The sequence below is a fragment of the Thunnus thynnus genome, chromosome 2 (genome assembly GCF_963924715.1).
Source record: "Thunnus thynnus chromosome 2, fThuThy2.1, whole genome shotgun sequence".
NCBI classification, from domain to species: Eukaryota; Metazoa; Chordata; class Actinopteri; order Scombriformes; family Scombridae; genus Thunnus; species Thunnus thynnus.
In genome coordinates, this window is record NC_089518.1 from 39363547 (window position 1) to 39381567 (window position 18021).

An 18021-nucleotide genomic window follows, 5' to 3' on the forward strand; every position below is an offset into this window, starting at 1 on the left:
CTGTGAGTTAAGAGCAGAATGAGACCTCCGGTGTTGGGCAGCTGGATTTGATTGAGATGTTGTTGATGGAAATCCTCAGATGGGCCTATAAATCTTCAGGTCACCCACAACTTAACATTAAACTCAAGACTTATAAGAGAGACTCAAAAAAATACATTTGAAGCTGATAGAGTTCAACGTGAGTAGGTTTACTGTATATAAAGAGCAATACAAAGCAAACCAAGGCCTTGATCCCGGGACGAAGAACCTACTGCAAAATCATAAAACATCATATTATATACTTTTCACAACCCCTCCTATTGCTTATTTTCTAGACTCTACTTCACTGTGAACCATTGATTTTGATTCATCTTAGAAACAATGGTGTCTCAGACCTCTCTAAAATGTATCTGTCTCGGAAATATTAACGTCTCAGCATCTTCCACAGGGAATCAAAATGTGTCATTACTGAGTTATTCTTCTTTCTAACTTCCCAACATCAATCAGCATCAGTCTCTTTCTGTGATACAGTTCCCATCTCATTCAACTCTTCTTGTTTTTTCTTACAATTGATCTGATTCCTGATCTGTCACAGTGATCGATTCCTCCTCTTTCAGATATGTTTGCTCTGCCTCGGCTGTTACTTCTATCAATAAATCCTCAGGTTTAGATGCAGGTTGTTTTTATAGTTCAGAGACGTCTGCTGGTTCTGACATACTGGCCAACATGTCGTCTATGTCTTGAAATGACTCGTGGCTTGATGATTTCAGTAGCTGAGTTTTGGTCCAAAAATCCAGACTCTGTTGTTGATGAAGATATTTCTGTTCAGCTTCTCCTCCTCTGACTGCATTTAATCTTGTTCTTCATTTGATGGCTCTATCTCAGAGTCCATTTGTTGTTCCTGTTTTGTGCCAACAGTCTCCTCTGACATGCAGCCTGTATCCACAAGTCAAGGATTTCTCCGATACTTGTCTCTTCAGCGTAACTCATTACATCTTCCTTTATTGGTCAATTTAAAAAGGGGGACAGTGTACAATAAATGTATTGCACCAGATATAGCACAATGCTAATTTCCATCTGTTGTCCCTGAGCGTGTTTACATGCACATATAACAATAAAAAGTGATAATTCCACATGACACTAATACATAAACCTGTCGGACAGATCAATGCGTATTCAGAGGCATCAGACCTAAATAACAACATGACTGTCTGTCATTCAGCCATTTTTTAACATTAGTTTTATAACAGTCTCCCCTCGACGATCTTGTTTTTATTCCAACATGAAGGTCTGACTGATGCATTTCTTCTGTTGACGTCATAGTCGAATGTTTAAGACGTCGTTGTAGGTTTTTTTAGTTTTTTTTTAGTTTTTTTTTTAGATTAGATTATTTTTATTCAATAAAAAAGGAGATTAGGGCAGCACACCTAGTAAGCTCATTTTAATTTGAATTGCCACACAGACGTTTCAGGCCAGGCGTCCTTCTTCAGCGTGTATACCGGCAAACAATAATCAAGGACAGGTGAACCTAATTATAGACATTCACACCTGACACAACAAAAATAAACTGAAATAAAGGAAAATAAATAATTTTCATTCAAACATGTTAAAATAAAATATATAGGCAGCAAAACAAAAATAACAGCAATCTTTCAGTAAGCAACCCAAATAACCTTTCAGTGTTCGAAAAGGGCGTCGGATGAAGTAAAGAACTTTTCTAGTCCTGCCCCTATTTTAAATACTTTATCGATCAAATCAAAGCCAAAAAACATTAACAACACAAGAGAATCAATATAACTTGCATAGAAACAATAATGACAAAAAAAACCAACAAAAGTCAAAAAGACACTCTGTACCAAATCATATTATTCCAGTTGGATGAAAACAGTTTTAAAGCGCTGATGTTTGGTTCAATCAATAATTGGGTTTGTGGGTGTTTCCTCCTGTAACATTTTCCATTGGTTATCAATATGATAGCCCAGATCATCCATTTTTCATCCACTGTTTGTCTTTTGAGACAAGTGATAAAATCTTTATATGGGTGCAAAACATTGGAGCAAATTACAACAACCAGTATTCTCAGAACATAACATCATGTTAAAAAATGGACTTTGATCAGTAAAGCAGTGATATATGTCAGCATTTTAATATCATCCATTTATTAACATGTGAAAAAAACAACTTAATTTTATTACTGATAATTAATAGAAGTAATTTTAAAATATTCACCCCAGGATTATATTGGAATTAGGACTGTCACAGTAACCGCAATATTTCTATACCGCCGTATAAACAACAACAGTGGATGGTAAACAACCGCCACAACCTCGTTATATCACAAGTGTATTTTTTAACACCAGCTGTCTGTTCATATCCGGTGCTGCTGGGTTTCAGTCAGAGTTTCAGCTGCTCTGGTCGCAAAACCAAACGTAACTTCACCTGTTTGGAATAATTTCAGCTTTCAACTGAATGAAAAGAGAGATTCAGCCAATTCAGAGGAGACAATACGCAAAATCTGTGGCAGAAAAGTCTCTGTGAAACTCGGGGAAATACACCGAATTTGAGGTCTCACCTACCTCTACCTATCATCCAGCTATCCGAGTCGTGGAGAAACCTCTAAAGGGAACGTTCAGGCCGGTTCCAGCTGTCACAGCCCGGCTCATGGGAGACCAGATGAGTTTGCCGGTTAGGACAAGTATATTTATTTACAAAATAATAAATGATAACAGAAAAAAAAGTCAGTAATCAGTAGTGTCGGCGTGTGTGTGTGCATCAGCAAACAAAAGACAAAAACAGCCGTGCCGTGCTGGGAGAGGAAAAGGCGAGATGAAGGAGAGGGAAGCTCTGTGGAAGGCCAAGCTCTATACTCGAGACCACATCGGGCCCAGGTGTGGCTCATGATGGCGATGACGAACCTCCGCCCCTCCTGGATCCTGCAAAACACAGGAGCACCTAGTGGGGCTGACAGTTAGGAAGCCAGTGAAAGTAAAAGGCATAAATACCTTTTACAGCTGCTGTTCTGCGGTATCTGGTTGAGGAGATGGTTCCATTCATCACGGTGGAGAAACCTGCATTCAAGTCTGTGCTTCATAAGGAAAAACCTACTTCTCAGAGACTGCTGTCCCAAAAACGTACGACATAGTAAAGGTATCAGTTAAGAATGTCAACTTCTTCTCTGCCACAACTGATTTGTGGTCAAGTGTCAATATGACTCCTTATATGAGTCTAATGGTGCTTTATCTGACCACAGACTGGGCTCTTAAATCATGTTGCCTTGAAACAGTGTTTACGCCCCAGAACCACACGTCCAACAAAACTTCGGAAGCTCTCCGTCACACATTTGATGAGTGGCTCCTGGATGAAGAGAAACCGGCCTTTATCGCTACGGACAACGGGGCAAACACTGTAGCAGCAGTGAACAAGTTGAACTGCTTTTGTCACAACTTACATTTGGCAGTGACAAACACAATGATGAGCATTAAGGTCCGCACAGCCCGAGCAGTGGACCTGTACCACAGCTTGGCCAGCACGTTCTCTCAAAACTGGTTGAAGAAATCTGGTGAAAGTACAAGTGGAGCCTCAAATCCCCCAACATGGCCTCCAAAGTTAGACTATTGGGTTTATTATAGCTGAGAGTTCACACTCAATAAGATATTTGTCATTTAGGCTACATTTAAATTCATCAACATAGTCCTACTAAAACATTTAATGGAAGTTCAAGTATTATTTGTTTCATAATACGTTTAAATCATCACAGCCTGTAAACAATATGCTTATATTCTGCTGGGATGATTTAAATGTATTTTTTTGTTCAATAAAAGTACATTGAAACAAATGATTTAAAATGTAGCTTATAGTGTTATTTTGTTAATTACGAAATAGACAGGCTATATGCTAATTTCAGTTCAGTAATTTAAAGCTATAACATGTAATTATTCCACATTAAAATGTCTAAAAACAACTAGACCTATGTTATATATGTTGTTGAGTTGTGTACTTACATTCAAACCCAGATAAATCTGTAATTTAATCAAAGTAACGGACCGTTTCATTTGGTCGCCTGTCGATGGCGTCATACCTCCTCTACCAAAGAGTAAACACGCACCAGATGCATACGGCGGCGCTGTGTTTGTCCGCTACAATGGCGTCTACCAAAGAGTAACTTACACACATACAAGATAATACATCGGCGTTGTGGTTGTTCCACACAAACTGTTATAAATGGACTTTTATTCAGTTTTAAGCCACATTTTCATGATAAATTTAGGTGGTTTTTAACTTTATCTTTTAGCCGGAAGAAGGATTTTAGTCATTGGACGTCTGGATCTTAAGTTATCAGAGAAATAAACTGGACAAACGTTAGCAGCAGCTCGGCTAACAGCCCCTCCAGGAAGTCCGGTGCTCGCTGAACATCGTCGGAGAAATACTGATTTTTTTTTTTTTTTTTTTTTTTTTTTTTGAAACATCTTTATTTAGTATTTTTTTTTACCAATTTTAATCTGCATGTACGTTTGTTTTTTGGAGAGGTGGAGACCTCTCGGCTCCCGGTGCTGAACGTCTGGATCTTAAGTTATTAGAGAAACAAGCTGCTAACGTTAGCAGCAGCTCGGCTAACAGCTACTACCGGACGTCCTGTGCCTGTTGGACAGCTTTAGAGAAACACTGAATAAAGCAGTTTCATGTAAAAAAAAAAAAAAAAATCAGTGTTTTTAGCTGTAATCACCGGGTCTGTTTGTTCTGGAGAGGAGGAGACTTCAGTGGATTATTCGGCTCCCAGTAAAAACATCCTGAATGATGAACACTGAAGTAATGAAGACAACAACTCCCATGATCCCTTGCTACTTCACACCGTCATCACACTCCGTCTTTTATTGTTTTGATTGAGACGCCTAGCGGCTGAAATTACATATTGTGTGTTTAACAGCCAATACTGCGTTACGAGATGAGACACCAAACAGAAAATGGTGGACAGTTTTGGAGCAAATCCTGGCTATCAGAAGAGTTTTAGATGATAATTCTAAGCTGGCAGGACATCGTTGTCCTGAGTCTGTCAACGCAGCTTTGAAACCCACAGCTGAGTTTACGGATCTGCTGTCTGGTGAGAGCTACGTTACCGTTACCGTGTCCTCAGTCAAACCCGTCCTGAACCTCCTGAATGAAGATCATATCGTAACTAAAGCTGTCAAATAAATGTAGTGGAGTAGAAAGTACAATATTTCCCTCTGAAATGTAGAAAGTAGCATCACATGGAAATACTCAAGTAAAGTACAAATACCTCAAAGCTGTACATACAGTAAGTACAGCACTGACTAAATGTACTTAGTTACTTCCCACTGCTGCATTTCATTGATTAAATAGTGAGAAATCAACAAATGAGTCAATAATAGAAACGCTGGTTAGTCACAGCTCTGCTTGCATGTGTGTTTCCTTCACTGTGATTGATGCGTCTCATGAAGTGAAGCTCTCAGCAGCTCCTGGTTCAGACCGGCTTTTCTTTCGGTCAGTGAGCTGTGAGCAGTGAGAGAGTCTGCGGAGAGACTTCAGCGTGTTCAGTCTGTGTCTCGTCATGTCGTCGTCTCAGCTGCTTCTCTTCTGTCTCAGTGCTCTGTTCCTCACCTGCCTGCCAGGTAAGACATCTGACACCTGACATCTGACACCTGACATCTGACTGATGTCCAGATACGTCTTAATGCTCCGGATCCAGTTAGTTTTAGTTTTTTACTTGTTTAAAACAGTTTGACTTGTGTGATGTTTGATTTTCAGACAGTTAAAGGACATTTATAAAGCTGCTCTGTCCATCTGAATGTTACTGATCAATAACAGTATTGATCACAGCTGTGTGTACGGAGGTGTTTCTGGTGTTTCATGCTGTTTCTTATTTATTTGTGTGTTTTCTGTCTAAATGTTAATGTGATTCAGTGTTAGTAGAAACAGCTGACGGAGCTGCAGGCTGCACAGCGTTGACCTTTCAGTACAGTAAAGGTCTCAGTGAGTTTGGGTCAGCGGGCAGATCTTCACGGTCCAGTTTCTTCAAAACAGTCCTCGTTCTGAAGCTTGTATGAAGCTTCAAATTAAGTGGAATCAAATCTTCCAAAATGAAACTCTGTTTAGTAAAGAAGTCTCTCTTCATGTCGGGCTGCAGCGGAAGCTTAAAGACTAAAAGAAGGAAATCTGTACTTTATAAAATATCCACCAGATTCTAACTGAAGCTTCATATATTTCAGTGTGGTTCTGATCCGTATGAATACATGTTAGACTGAAGAGTTTGGAAGTGAGGATGTAAGAAATGTTTTGTTGCTAGAAAAGTATTGAGGACATTTGAAAGCTTTCTGTGTGAAAACTATGCAAACGTGTCACAGTTTGATCCAGAATTGTTGCTGTTGAAGAGTTTTGAACATGTGGACTCAGTATTGATCTCTGCAGAGAACCAATCAGAAACACACTGTAATAACCAGGTTCAGGATGTTTCATTCTGTGCAAACAGAAACCTGTTTGTTCTTTGTAATTGGTGTAATAATAAAACAGATTTCTAACAGTGCTTCGGGTTGTATCTGAGGTCATGTTTCCATCAGTAAGTGAGAAATAACATTTTGTCATCTGTCTAAAAGTGAGTCATACATGAGTGTTCGGTGAGTCAGCAGCTTCATTTATGGTGGTTCGAAAAGAACAAAATGTCAACAACACGTTTCTGTTTGTGAAGAACTGATGATGAGTTCTGGTCCAACAGGCTGAAGAATTAAACTGAATTCATTTCTGGAGGTTTATCAGACTTAAAGGATCATTCTGCTGATTTTTCTATATTTGTCTTCATGTTTGGATCCAAGCCAAGGATGAGCTGATCTACTAACAAGTATTGTGTGTGTATCTAAAGCTGATATATCTGATTAAAAACACGTCAGTGAGTCACACTGCTGCAATGGTGACATGTTCCTTCATCATGAAGAGTTTGGTCACGTTAGTTTGTTTAGAAACGGCAGAAAGACGAGTGAGAGATTAGTTCTGTTAAAGGCAGACGCCACTGAGCATGTGCTACATATCACAAGTTCAGGGAGAAATTTATCATGTAGATGCAGAGTGAGAGTCTCTGGAACAACTTCATCTACTTCAAAGGTGCACGGAGAAGTCTGGAGAGAGATGAGAACTCCAGCAACACTTGTAATATGAAGAACAACTTTCTTAGTTAACCGACGCATTTCGGCTTGTGGCCTTCATCAGTGTCATCATAAAACACATTACAAACAACATTTAAATAAAGTAAGTTGGGTATGAAAAAAAGGTAAAAGTTTTAAAAATACATAAAAGACAACCAGTCATATACATCCAGACACATATCAGCCAATGGGACATCTACATAGATGGGTTGGATATGTGGTCATGTGGCTTCAGGCCAATCATTGTCCAAGAAGGGACATGGGTGACACCCACAGACTGTATAAAAATATGGACGTAGTTACAGTGACGACACCCGTTGGTTTCTGAAGAGCGGTTTTGAAGCTCAAAGCGAGCCGCTCCGGCCGTCGCCATCTTGGCAGCACGTGACGTTGTCTAACTCCCAGCCAATCAAAAATGGGCAAAGAGGCGGGGCCGAACAGCTGAAACAAGCCACCTAGCGGCTGGCGGACCTGTCACTCAAAGCAGCCATGTCCTTCATTATGCAGAACTTTACGGCTTAATAAAATTTAAACGGGTGAGTTATTAAAAAAATTCACCCAGTACAGTTGTCATGAAAGAGGAAATTAGCTACAGAGACCAAAACTGTTGTTTGTACCAGGCTGTAAACATGTTTATTTCTGCTGTAAAGTTGGACATTTTAACATGGAGGTCTATGATTGACTCGCTTTTAGAGCCTCGAGTGGTCGTTCAAGGAACTGCAGGTTTTGGCTTCATTTTTCAGCCTGGAGGTTGCTGCTTGGTGACACCATATTTGGTCCATTAACTAGAAAGGTTCAGCTATGGGGTGGTACTTGGATTTTTGTTAATCCAAAAATGTGCCTATTAGATATGGCATATATTAGAAACACCTCGATGAGGATAATAACAATAATAATAGTAATAATAATAATAATAATAGTAATAGTAGAGATAAAAGGCTTTATAAAGTGCTGTGTATAGAGAGGGCAGAAAGATGCATAATACAACAACATAAATTGATCAAAAAAAAAAAAATTAAAAAAAAATAATACATCATTAAAAAATTCCATCATAGAAAAATATCTAGAAATTTATAATGTAGCACAAAGTCACCATGCTGCCTTTATATAATTACTGTGTGTGTATGTGTGTGTGTGTGTGTGTGTGTGTGTGTGTGTGTGTGTGTGTGTGTGCGTGCGTCAGGAAGCTGTCTGCAGTGTTTTGGTTGTAATGTCGGTGGCGGGCGTGGTCGGGGGCGGGGCTACGTGGAACTGGGCTGCAGCAAACCAGAGATCATCAACTGCACTGGAACAGCGCGAGGATTCAAACTGCGATACTGCGTCACCACGTCCAGCCGTTAGTATGCTGCTTCTTCTTCTTCTTCTCTCATTATTGTCACATCATAGACATGAAGTAGAGAAACCGCTCTCTTTAAAGCGGTCGGAGACGTGAACATGAATTAAAGGGCCGTCCACACCAAGAATGATAACTATAAATATATAGTTTTAAGAATGGTTCTAACTCAAGTGTTTGGTGGAATCCACACGAAACTATAACGACAACGACAGCGGCGAACAATATCGTCGGGATCACTGTCAGAGCAATTTGATGAAGGAAACACTGACAGCCAATCAACATCCATCCCCTAAACCATCTCCATCTAGCCTGACATTTTCCAGTAAAACTTAAAAACCTGCATGTATCATCTTAGATGTGTTATTTTAATGCGGTTTTGCTCCTTTCTCACCGCTGATGCACAGTAAACTGGAGCAGAATGACAGCCAGAGGTGATTTCTCTAGAGAAGTTTGTCTCTCTCTATTTTACAATGATGCTGGAACTCTGTTCTCCATTATAATGTTAGAAAACGACTAAGTTAGCTTCAAAATCCGTGCTCTTAACGCGTGTTCCTGCTTGTCTGTGAGCTCCAGTGTCTGCTACTGTTGGTCGGTGTCTATAAATACTGGAACATCACAGCAACTAGTGTCCTGAAATACTTCTGAGCAACACACTGAATCACCTCCCTCCGCAGCAGCAACAAGTCATCAGTATCTGTTTTCCTGAGCTGCAGACACAGCTGGAGCTCACAGCGCGCGTTTGGTGCCACTGTTTACAGAACGTTATTAATAAGTGTGGATGCTCACATCATCATGGTTATTATTATACTTATGGTTATTGTTATGGTTGTAGATCTTGGTGTGGACGGCCTTTAAAGCGTGAGACATGAAGGATTAGAGCAGACTGAACCCCTCTCTCTCTCTCTCTCTCTCTCTCTCTCTCTCTCTCTCTCTCTGTAGACTCTCTGGACCTGGTCCTGACTCGGGGTTGCGGGACGTCTCGTCACTGTCAGCAGGTGGAACTTCCTGGTGTCTCGGTGGCCTGCTGTGATTGGTCGCTGTGTAACGGCGGCCGGCAGTGGGCGGGGTCTGTAATCGCTGTCATCATCAGCTGCTGGTTTCATCTTTATTAAAACAAGTTTTTCTGCTGTTTTTTTTTTACTTTTGTCTCCATGAATTCTTCTTTACCTTTGGCGTTATATTTAATTTGATGTGACATCACTCTGTTTATGTGATATTTCCTCACACGTTCAGCGTTTTTCAGTTGTGTTCGAGTTTCATTGTTTATCTTATTTTGCACATTTTAAATTATTTTTTTTATTTATGGTGACAGAGAACAATACATTTATTGTACCATAAATAGAGAAAAGCTAGTTTGCATGTTTTTAAAACAAATTAATGTAGTTTTTGTCTCAGGTGTTTGACTCTAAAGATGCTGTTGGTTCATATTTTGATTTTTTTTTTTTTTTTTTTTTAATATATATATTTTTTATTGTCCTTTTTAGAACATGCTGAACAGCAACAACAAACAACAATAGAAAAAGTAAAACAAAGGTGGACAAACTAACAAACCTCTCTCACTGTGATGGGCTGCAGAGACACTTATGTGAATAAATAAATGTGATTTATTAAATGGAGTTATTGTTCAGGGAGGTGGACGGTTAAAGCTCTAATATCAGATTTACCAGAGGAGCGATGGTTTTCAGGATCCGTCCAGTGGAGAAAAATCAATCTCTGTGCTGACAAAGTGACAAATGTTGTTGTTTTGAGTTTAGTTCCAGAAAGATGATTATTATTATTATTATTCTCTCCTATGATGCCAAAACATTGCTATAGTATCAGGCTGAATTGCCATTTGGAAAATATCTGACAGTGTTTTGAAGATTGAACCCCAATAAGAGGACAGATTAGGACAACAGGTGTGTCTGTGTCTGGATTAGAGCTGAAACAATTGGTCGATTAATTGATTAGTTGCCAACTATTGAATTATCAACTATTTTGTTAATTGATTTATTGTTTGGATTCATTTCTTTAAGAAAAAAATGTTCAAATTCTCTGATTCCAGCTTCCTCTTCTTCTTTAGTCCTCTATGACTAAAATAAGAATGAAATAAGACGTGAGGACATTTTTCACCATTTTCTGACGTCTTATGGACCAAACAACTAATTGATTAATCGAGAAAATAAGCGACAGAATAATTGATAATGAAAATATTCGTTAGTTGCAGCTTTATTTTGAAAAGATTTTCATTTCTCTTAGCTTGATTTCAGAGTAACGAAGCCGATGCAGCACCTTGAATTGAGTGAGGCCATGTCAGATCATATTTTGAGGTTTTTTTGACTGAAATGTTGGATTTTTAATAAACTCTGTGCTGCTGTTGTGCTGGAATTCATCTCTCATTTTCCTTCACACCTGTACACCAGGTGTGCATTAGACAACACTTGGAGTGTAATGCATGAAGTTGAAAAATCTCCTCGTGTGTGTATAAGAGGAGAAACTGTGAGCATCACATTTATATTAATGTATGTAGAATTTCTCTAATAAAATGATTAAATTGACCACACGTTCTACGCTGCTGTCTGTATTCATTCTAAAAAAACAACACTTTGACTGTTAAGTGAAACTAAATAAAGTGCCTTTTTCTTAGTTAATTGAACACTTGACAACTGAACAAACATCAAACTCAGACAGGAATTCAGTTATAGCATACTTTTTAAAAAAATATATATAAAATTATAAAATTATAATAATACAAAGGAGGAGGAAAATCAATCAATACATAATTAAAGGGGCACAGATTAATAATTAAGTAACATTAGTCGATTTTGTGTATGTTATATATGTTAAGCTTTATTATAATTCTCTAGTCAAGCTGAAAAATATAAAAGCAAACAACATGTGAACAGACGGGGCTTTCAATACAGAAGTCATACACTACAGTCACATTATAATTGACAAAAATATTAAAATAAAATGTTGAATAAAGCACATAATCCATTCTTGCTTTTAGAGAATAAAATTCTTTTCATTTACAGTTTGAAATTAAAATCGAAGGTTTGTGTTTGTTGCATAGACTGTATAAAAATCTAAGTTTGTTGTCTTTAGAAGTGCGTTTTGTTTTTGACCTTTGTCACTCTCCGTATGAATATAAACTTTCTGTCGCGCTTGCGCACTAGTAGCTACGAGCTGGTTTCGTAGCTAATTCGGCTAACAGGTTCGGTCCGCCGCTGTTAACGGTCCGGTCCGTCACCTCAGACCCGGTGCAGGTCGGTAACACGGTACCGGTTCTGTCCAGGTTCTGACCCGGAACCTGCGCTGACTGCCTGTAGAGGCGACAGTTAGGTCGCTGTTAGCATATGCGGCTAACTCCAGCAGCAGAGAATCAAAACAAACCCGGCTAACTGAAGCTAACAGAGGCTAACGCTGGACAACATGGCGACAGAGGAGAAGAAACCAGAGACAGAAAACATCAAACAGTCCTCTTCCTCCTCAGGATCCGGCAGCAAGGTGAGTCAGCCGGACTCACGGTGCTCCTGACACCGGGACAGCCGGTGTCCGGTCCTGGTGGTCCGGTCCGCCGCTGAGTGGTCGAGTAGCTAACGGTTGACTGAACACAGACTCATCAGCGTTTATGTGTGTTCACTAGTGATTTATATCCTGTATCAGCTCTGTAAATAGTCATTACGACCTTTTATTGATTAATGAAATGTATAACCGGAGCTGCAACTAACGATTATTTTAATTATCGATTAATCTGCTGATTAATTGATTATTTGTGCCTGTATAAAGACGCTCCTCTGTGTCTGGAGAGGAGACTCCTCTGACAGGTAAGACAGTCTGCTCACCTGTGGTCTCGTTTATGACCGTTGTGTGCGCACAAAACGGGGCTTGAAACAGACTTACGTCATTTCCCACGAAAAAGTTGCGATTTACAGAAACTTTACGGGAGAAACTGCGCACCTGTAGGGAAACTCTGAGCCGGGCGTGCTTACATTTTGGTGACGCAGATGGTGAGGTGGTAAATTGAAGCCAGATTGTATAATGATGCTTCTCACACATTTAATTTCACTTAATATCACATGTTAATTATAGATCCACTTCATCATTAACATTCATCATAATTTAGTCTTTAATTGCATTTGTTTCTTTTACCTCATTGTTCTTTTATTGTGATTTATGTCTCTGACAGTAAACTGACAAAACGAGACATTTGATGATGTCATCTTGGGCTTTTGGGAAACACTGATTCACGTTTTTCACCATTTGTTTGACATTTTAAAGACCAAACAACCCATTGATTAATCGATAATGAGAAGAATCATTGGTTGCAGCGTTAGATTTATAATATTGTATGACTGTAATAAGACGGTGTGTCAGATGTAACTGTGTGTGTGTGTTTGTGTGTTTCTAGTCTAACCCGGCGAAACCAAACTACACAGTGAAGTTCACGTTAGCTGGACACACAAAGGCCGTCTCTTCTGTCAAGTTCAGCCCTAACGGAGAGTGGCTGGCCAGCTCCTGTAAGAACAACACACACACACACACACACACACTCATTATCCCAGCTGATCCTCTCCTGTCAGTAGAAACTGAACTTTGTGTGTAAACAGAGATTCTGATCAACACATCTCACAAACAAACAAACAAACAATAACATGAATCTTAACAGACAGTTCACTGCTGAGGGAGACTGTCAGATGTAGTTGAAAGCTCAGGAGAAAGGCTAGTAAGTGGATGTTGAGCTGAGACTCAGACTAAAGGCTGCAACAGTTTTATATCTGGACCAGTTGGGAAAGTGAGGAACAGACTGGGTTTACTGGGCAGCTTCAGCTAAACGACTCTTTTGTTTATATGAAGGTAAAAGAAAAACTGCTGCTGATCATTTTCACAACCATCCATCAGTGTTTAAATTGATCTCCTGGTTTCCAGGAAGCTACTTTCAGTTCATTCGATGATTGACAGTCACTGATTGGTCAGCTTTAGTTTACTGTTACTTCTTATTCTTGGTGGTGCTTTCAATGACCGTCCGACATCTGTAAAATGAAAGTTGTTTCTGTTTTGACTGCTGACAAGATCACGTCTCAGTCTGATGTTAACTGTAGATGTGTTACACGTTAGTCCTTGAACGCATCAGCGTGTCACACTGAGTGCTGCTGTGCATGCTGTGATGTTGCAGTAACCATGGTAACGTCTCTGTGCAGCTGCTGATAAGCTGATAAAGATTTGGGGGGCGTACGACGGCAAGTTTGAGAAATCCATCGTCGGACACAAACTGGTGAGACCACCGCCTCAGTCCTGATCCTGATCCTGATCCTGATCCTGGTCTGAACACAGTCTGGTTCCAGTTCTGATTCTGATACTGGTTTGTTTCTGTGTGTGTGTGTGTGTGTGTGTGTGTGTGTTTGTAGGGCATCTCTGATGTCTCCTGGTCTTCAGACTCCAACCTGCTGGTTTCTGCTTCCGACGACAAAACACTCAAGATCTGGGACAACAACTCTGTAAGACACACACACACACACTAGAGACACACACACACACACTAGAGACACACACACACACTACAGACACACACACACACACTAGAGACACACACACACACACTAGAGACACACACACACACTACAGACACACACACACACACTACAGACACACACACACACACTAGAGACACACACACACACTACAGACACACACACACACACTACAGACACACACACACACACTAGAGACACACACACACTAGAGACACACACACACACTAGAGACACACACACACACTAGAGACACACACACACACACTAGAGAAACACACACACACTAGAGACACACACTAGAGACACACACACACACTAGAGACACACACTAGAGACACACACACACACACACACACACTAGAGACACACACTAGAGACACACACACACACTAGAGACACACACACACACATTAGAGACACACACACACACACACTAGAGACACACACTAGAGACACACACACACACTAGACACACACACACACACACTAGAGACACACACACACACACTAGAGACACACACTAGAGACACACACACACACTAGAGACACACACACACACACTAGAGACACACACACACACTAGAGACACACACACACACACTAGAGACACACACTAGAGACACACACACACACTAGAGACACACACACACACACTAGAGACACACACACACACACACACTAGAGACACACACACACACTAGAGACACACACACACTAGAGACACACACACTAGACACACACACACACACACACACTAGAGACACACACTAGACACACACACACACACACACACTAGAGACACACACACACACTAGAGACACACACTAGACACACACACACACACACACTAGAGACACACACACACTAGAGACACACACACACACACACACTAGAGACACACACACACACACACACACACTAGAGACACACACACACACACACACACACTAGAGACACACACACACTAGAGACACACACACACACACACACACACTAGACACACACACACACACACACACTAGAGACACACACACACACACACACACTAGAGACACACACACACACACACACACACACACACACTAGAGACACACACACACACACACACATACACTAGAGACACACACACACACACACATCAGAGACACACAGCTGTGTCTGGCATTGTTCTATTGTAGCTTTGAATAAAGTTAAAATCATTTTAAAACGGTGCTTTTTGCCAAAACGACTTCTTTGTTTTGCTGATTCTATGAATTTATGATGCAAGTTGATGATGAATCTGCTTGTTCACATTTACAGAGAATCTGCAGATCTTAAAAATTCTTTTAAAAGTTTTGAATTTAGTCCTCAGCAGGAATTAAAGGGATAAAGGATCATTCTGGCGATTTTCTATAAATCTCATGTTTGGATCCAAACCAACAGTGAACTGATCTGTTAACCAGTATTATGTGTATCCAACACCTGATAAATCAGCTGTTATTAGTCTTTGGAGTCGTTTCTAAACAAACTAACGTGACCAAACTCTTCATGATGAAGGATCATGTGACCCAGTGCAGCGCTGTGACTCACTGACGTGTTTTTAATCAGATATATCAGCTTTGATACAAACACGATACTTGTTAGTAGATCAGTTCATTGTTGGTTTGGATCCAAACATGAAGACAAAGATAGAAAATCAGCAGAATGATCCTTTAAACTTCCTGTCCAAAGGTTCTGAATATTGTCTGATGTAAGATGTAAGACGTCTCTGTCAGGAGATGTTTTACATCTATAAACTACAGTGAGACATTCATCACCATCAGACCTGCAGCTACAGCAGCGAGGAAGCTCATCTACTCACTGCAGACAAGAAGAGAAAACTTCATTTAAATTTTACAATTTGGAGTTGATGTGACAGATTTATCACAGTTTGTCTTTGGTTGAGCTGCTGTTAGAATAAACACTAAAGTGTGTGTGTGTTTCTCTGTTCAGGGGAAGTGTCTGAAGACTCTGAAGGGTCACAGTAACTATGTGTTCTGCTGTAACTTCAACCCTCAGTCCAACCTGGTGGTGTCAGGATCGGTACGCTGCTCTTTCATAATAAAGTTCATAATCTAATGCAAAAACTCTGCTGTCATCCTTCATGATATGAAAGCTGTCTCTCTCTCTCTCTCTCTCTGTCTCTGTCTCTCTGTCTGTCTGTAGTTTGATGAGAGCGTTCGTATCTGGGATGTGAAGACGGGGAAATGTCTGAAGACTCTGCCTGCACACTCTGACCCCGTCTCCGCTGTAAGTGCTGACCTTTGACCCCGTCGCTGCTGTAAACATGTCATTGGCCTGACTGTAATCTTGGTGTTAGTGAGTTCTCTAGTGATGACCTCTGACCTCTGTGCTTGTGTTTTCCAGGTTCACTTCAACAGAGACGGTTCGCTCATCGTCTCCAGCAGCTACGACGGCCTCTGGTACGTCTACACAGGCACACACACACACACACACACACACACACACACAGGAAGTCTTAACTTTACCGTATCATGTTGAAAACCTCTTCCTGTCTTCCTGTCTGCAGTCGTATCTGGGACACAGCGTCAGGACAGTGTCTGAAGACTCTGATTGGTGAGTAAAACCTCTGAATACAAAATCTGTTTTAACTGTTCATAGAAATAAAGAATAAAGACATGTTCGCTCTATAGACCTGTGATCTACAGATGTGACGGTAATCTGTGTCTCTCCTCAGATGACGACAATCCTCCCGTCTCTTTTGTCAAGTTTTCTCCCAACGGCAAATACATCCTGGCTGCTACGCTGGACAAGTCAGTATCACAACTGATTAGCAGCGACTTTCTGTCACTGCTGCTGTTCATCAATGTCGTCATCAGACTTTATCTGATCAGCAGCTCATGTTAGGATCAATAACACTAAGTTAACTTCAACCCGGCACTTACAGTCAGTTAGCATCATCCTAAACTTACTAACACTCAGTTAGCATCATCCTAAACTTACTAACACTCAGTTAGCATCATCCTAAACTTACTACCACTCAGTTAGCATCATCCTAAACTTACTAACACTCAGTTAGCATCATCCTAAACTTACTAACACTCAGTTAGCATCATCCTAAACTTACTACCACTCAGTTAGCATCATCCTAAACTTACTAACACTCAGTTAGCATCATCCTAAACTTACTAACACTCAGTTAGCATCATCCTAAACTTACTAACACTCAGTTAGCATCATCCTAAACTTACTAACAGTCAGTTAGCATCATCCTAAACTTACTAACAGTCAGTTAGCATCATCCTAAACTTACTAACACTCAGTTAGCATCATCCTAAACTTACTAACACTCAGTTAGCATCATCCTAAACTTACTAACACTCAGTTAGCATCATCCTAAACTTACTAACACTCAGTTAGCATCATCCTAAACTTACTACCACTCAGTTAGCATCATCTTAAGCTTACTGACGCCTAATTAACCTCATTCTAAGCTTGCTAACACTTTGTTAGCTTCACTCTTAACTTACTATCACTTAGCTAGCTTGATCCTAATCGTACCAACGGCTAGTTTAGCATCATCCTAAACTTACTAACAGTTAGTTAGCTTCATCAAAATTGTACTGATGCCTAGTTGGCGTCATCCCAAGCTTAATTACACTTAGCCTCATGCTAACCTTACTAACATTTAACTAGAGTCATGTCGATCAAACTTAACACTTGTTAGCCTCATGCTAAGTCTAGTAATACTTAGCTAATTTAATTTTAAGGGTACTACTTGATTATTTGCTTAAACGTTTTGTAAATCTGTAGTGAATTAGTTTCCTGTCCTGGACATCAGTAAACAAAAAACTCAGGTAGCAGTGAGCGTGTTAGCATTTACTAGCATTTACTCGTAGCGCTGTGTTAAAAACATATGTCAGCTCATATGTTGCTGCCCAGCAGGTGTTTCAGTCGCTCAGTGTTCATACAGTTAACGCTGCTCTCTGGTTTACAGCACACTGAAGCTCTGGGACTACAGCAAAGGAAAGGTACTGTCTGTCTGTCTCTCAGTCTGTCTGTC

The 18021-nt window shown here is 40.2% G+C and overlaps 1 protein-coding gene and 1 long non-coding RNA gene across 2 annotated transcripts in view; both read left to right on the top strand.

Annotated features, from left to right (window-relative positions):
- Nucleotides 1-4724: 4724 nt before the first annotated feature.
- Nucleotides 4725-6517, top strand: LOC137170757 (uncharacterized). The gene is made up of 2 exons (XR_010924667.1): nt 4725-5606; nt 5899-6517. It is a non-coding gene; the product is annotated as an uncharacterized lncRNA (long non-coding RNA).
- Nucleotides 6518-11600: 5083 nt separating this feature from the next.
- LOC137170725 (WD repeat-containing protein 5-like) overlaps nt 11601-18021 on the top strand; it is a 9491-nt gene continuing 3070 nt past the window's right edge. The window contains exons 1-10 of the mRNA XM_067574282.1: nt 11601-11952; nt 12857-12965; nt 13647-13720; nt 13854-13943; nt 15951-16040; nt 16164-16247; nt 16365-16420; nt 16528-16574; nt 16696-16771; nt 17956-17989. Of these exons, the coding sequence (XP_067430383.1) occupies nt 11878-11952; nt 12857-12965; nt 13647-13720; nt 13854-13943; nt 15951-16040; nt 16164-16247; nt 16365-16420; nt 16528-16574; nt 16696-16771; nt 17956-17989 (735 nt within the window). The 5' untranslated portion in view covers nt 11601-11877. The remainder of the gene's footprint in view (nt 11953-12856; nt 12966-13646; nt 13721-13853; nt 13944-15950; nt 16041-16163; nt 16248-16364; nt 16421-16527; nt 16575-16695; nt 16772-17955; nt 17990-18021) is intronic.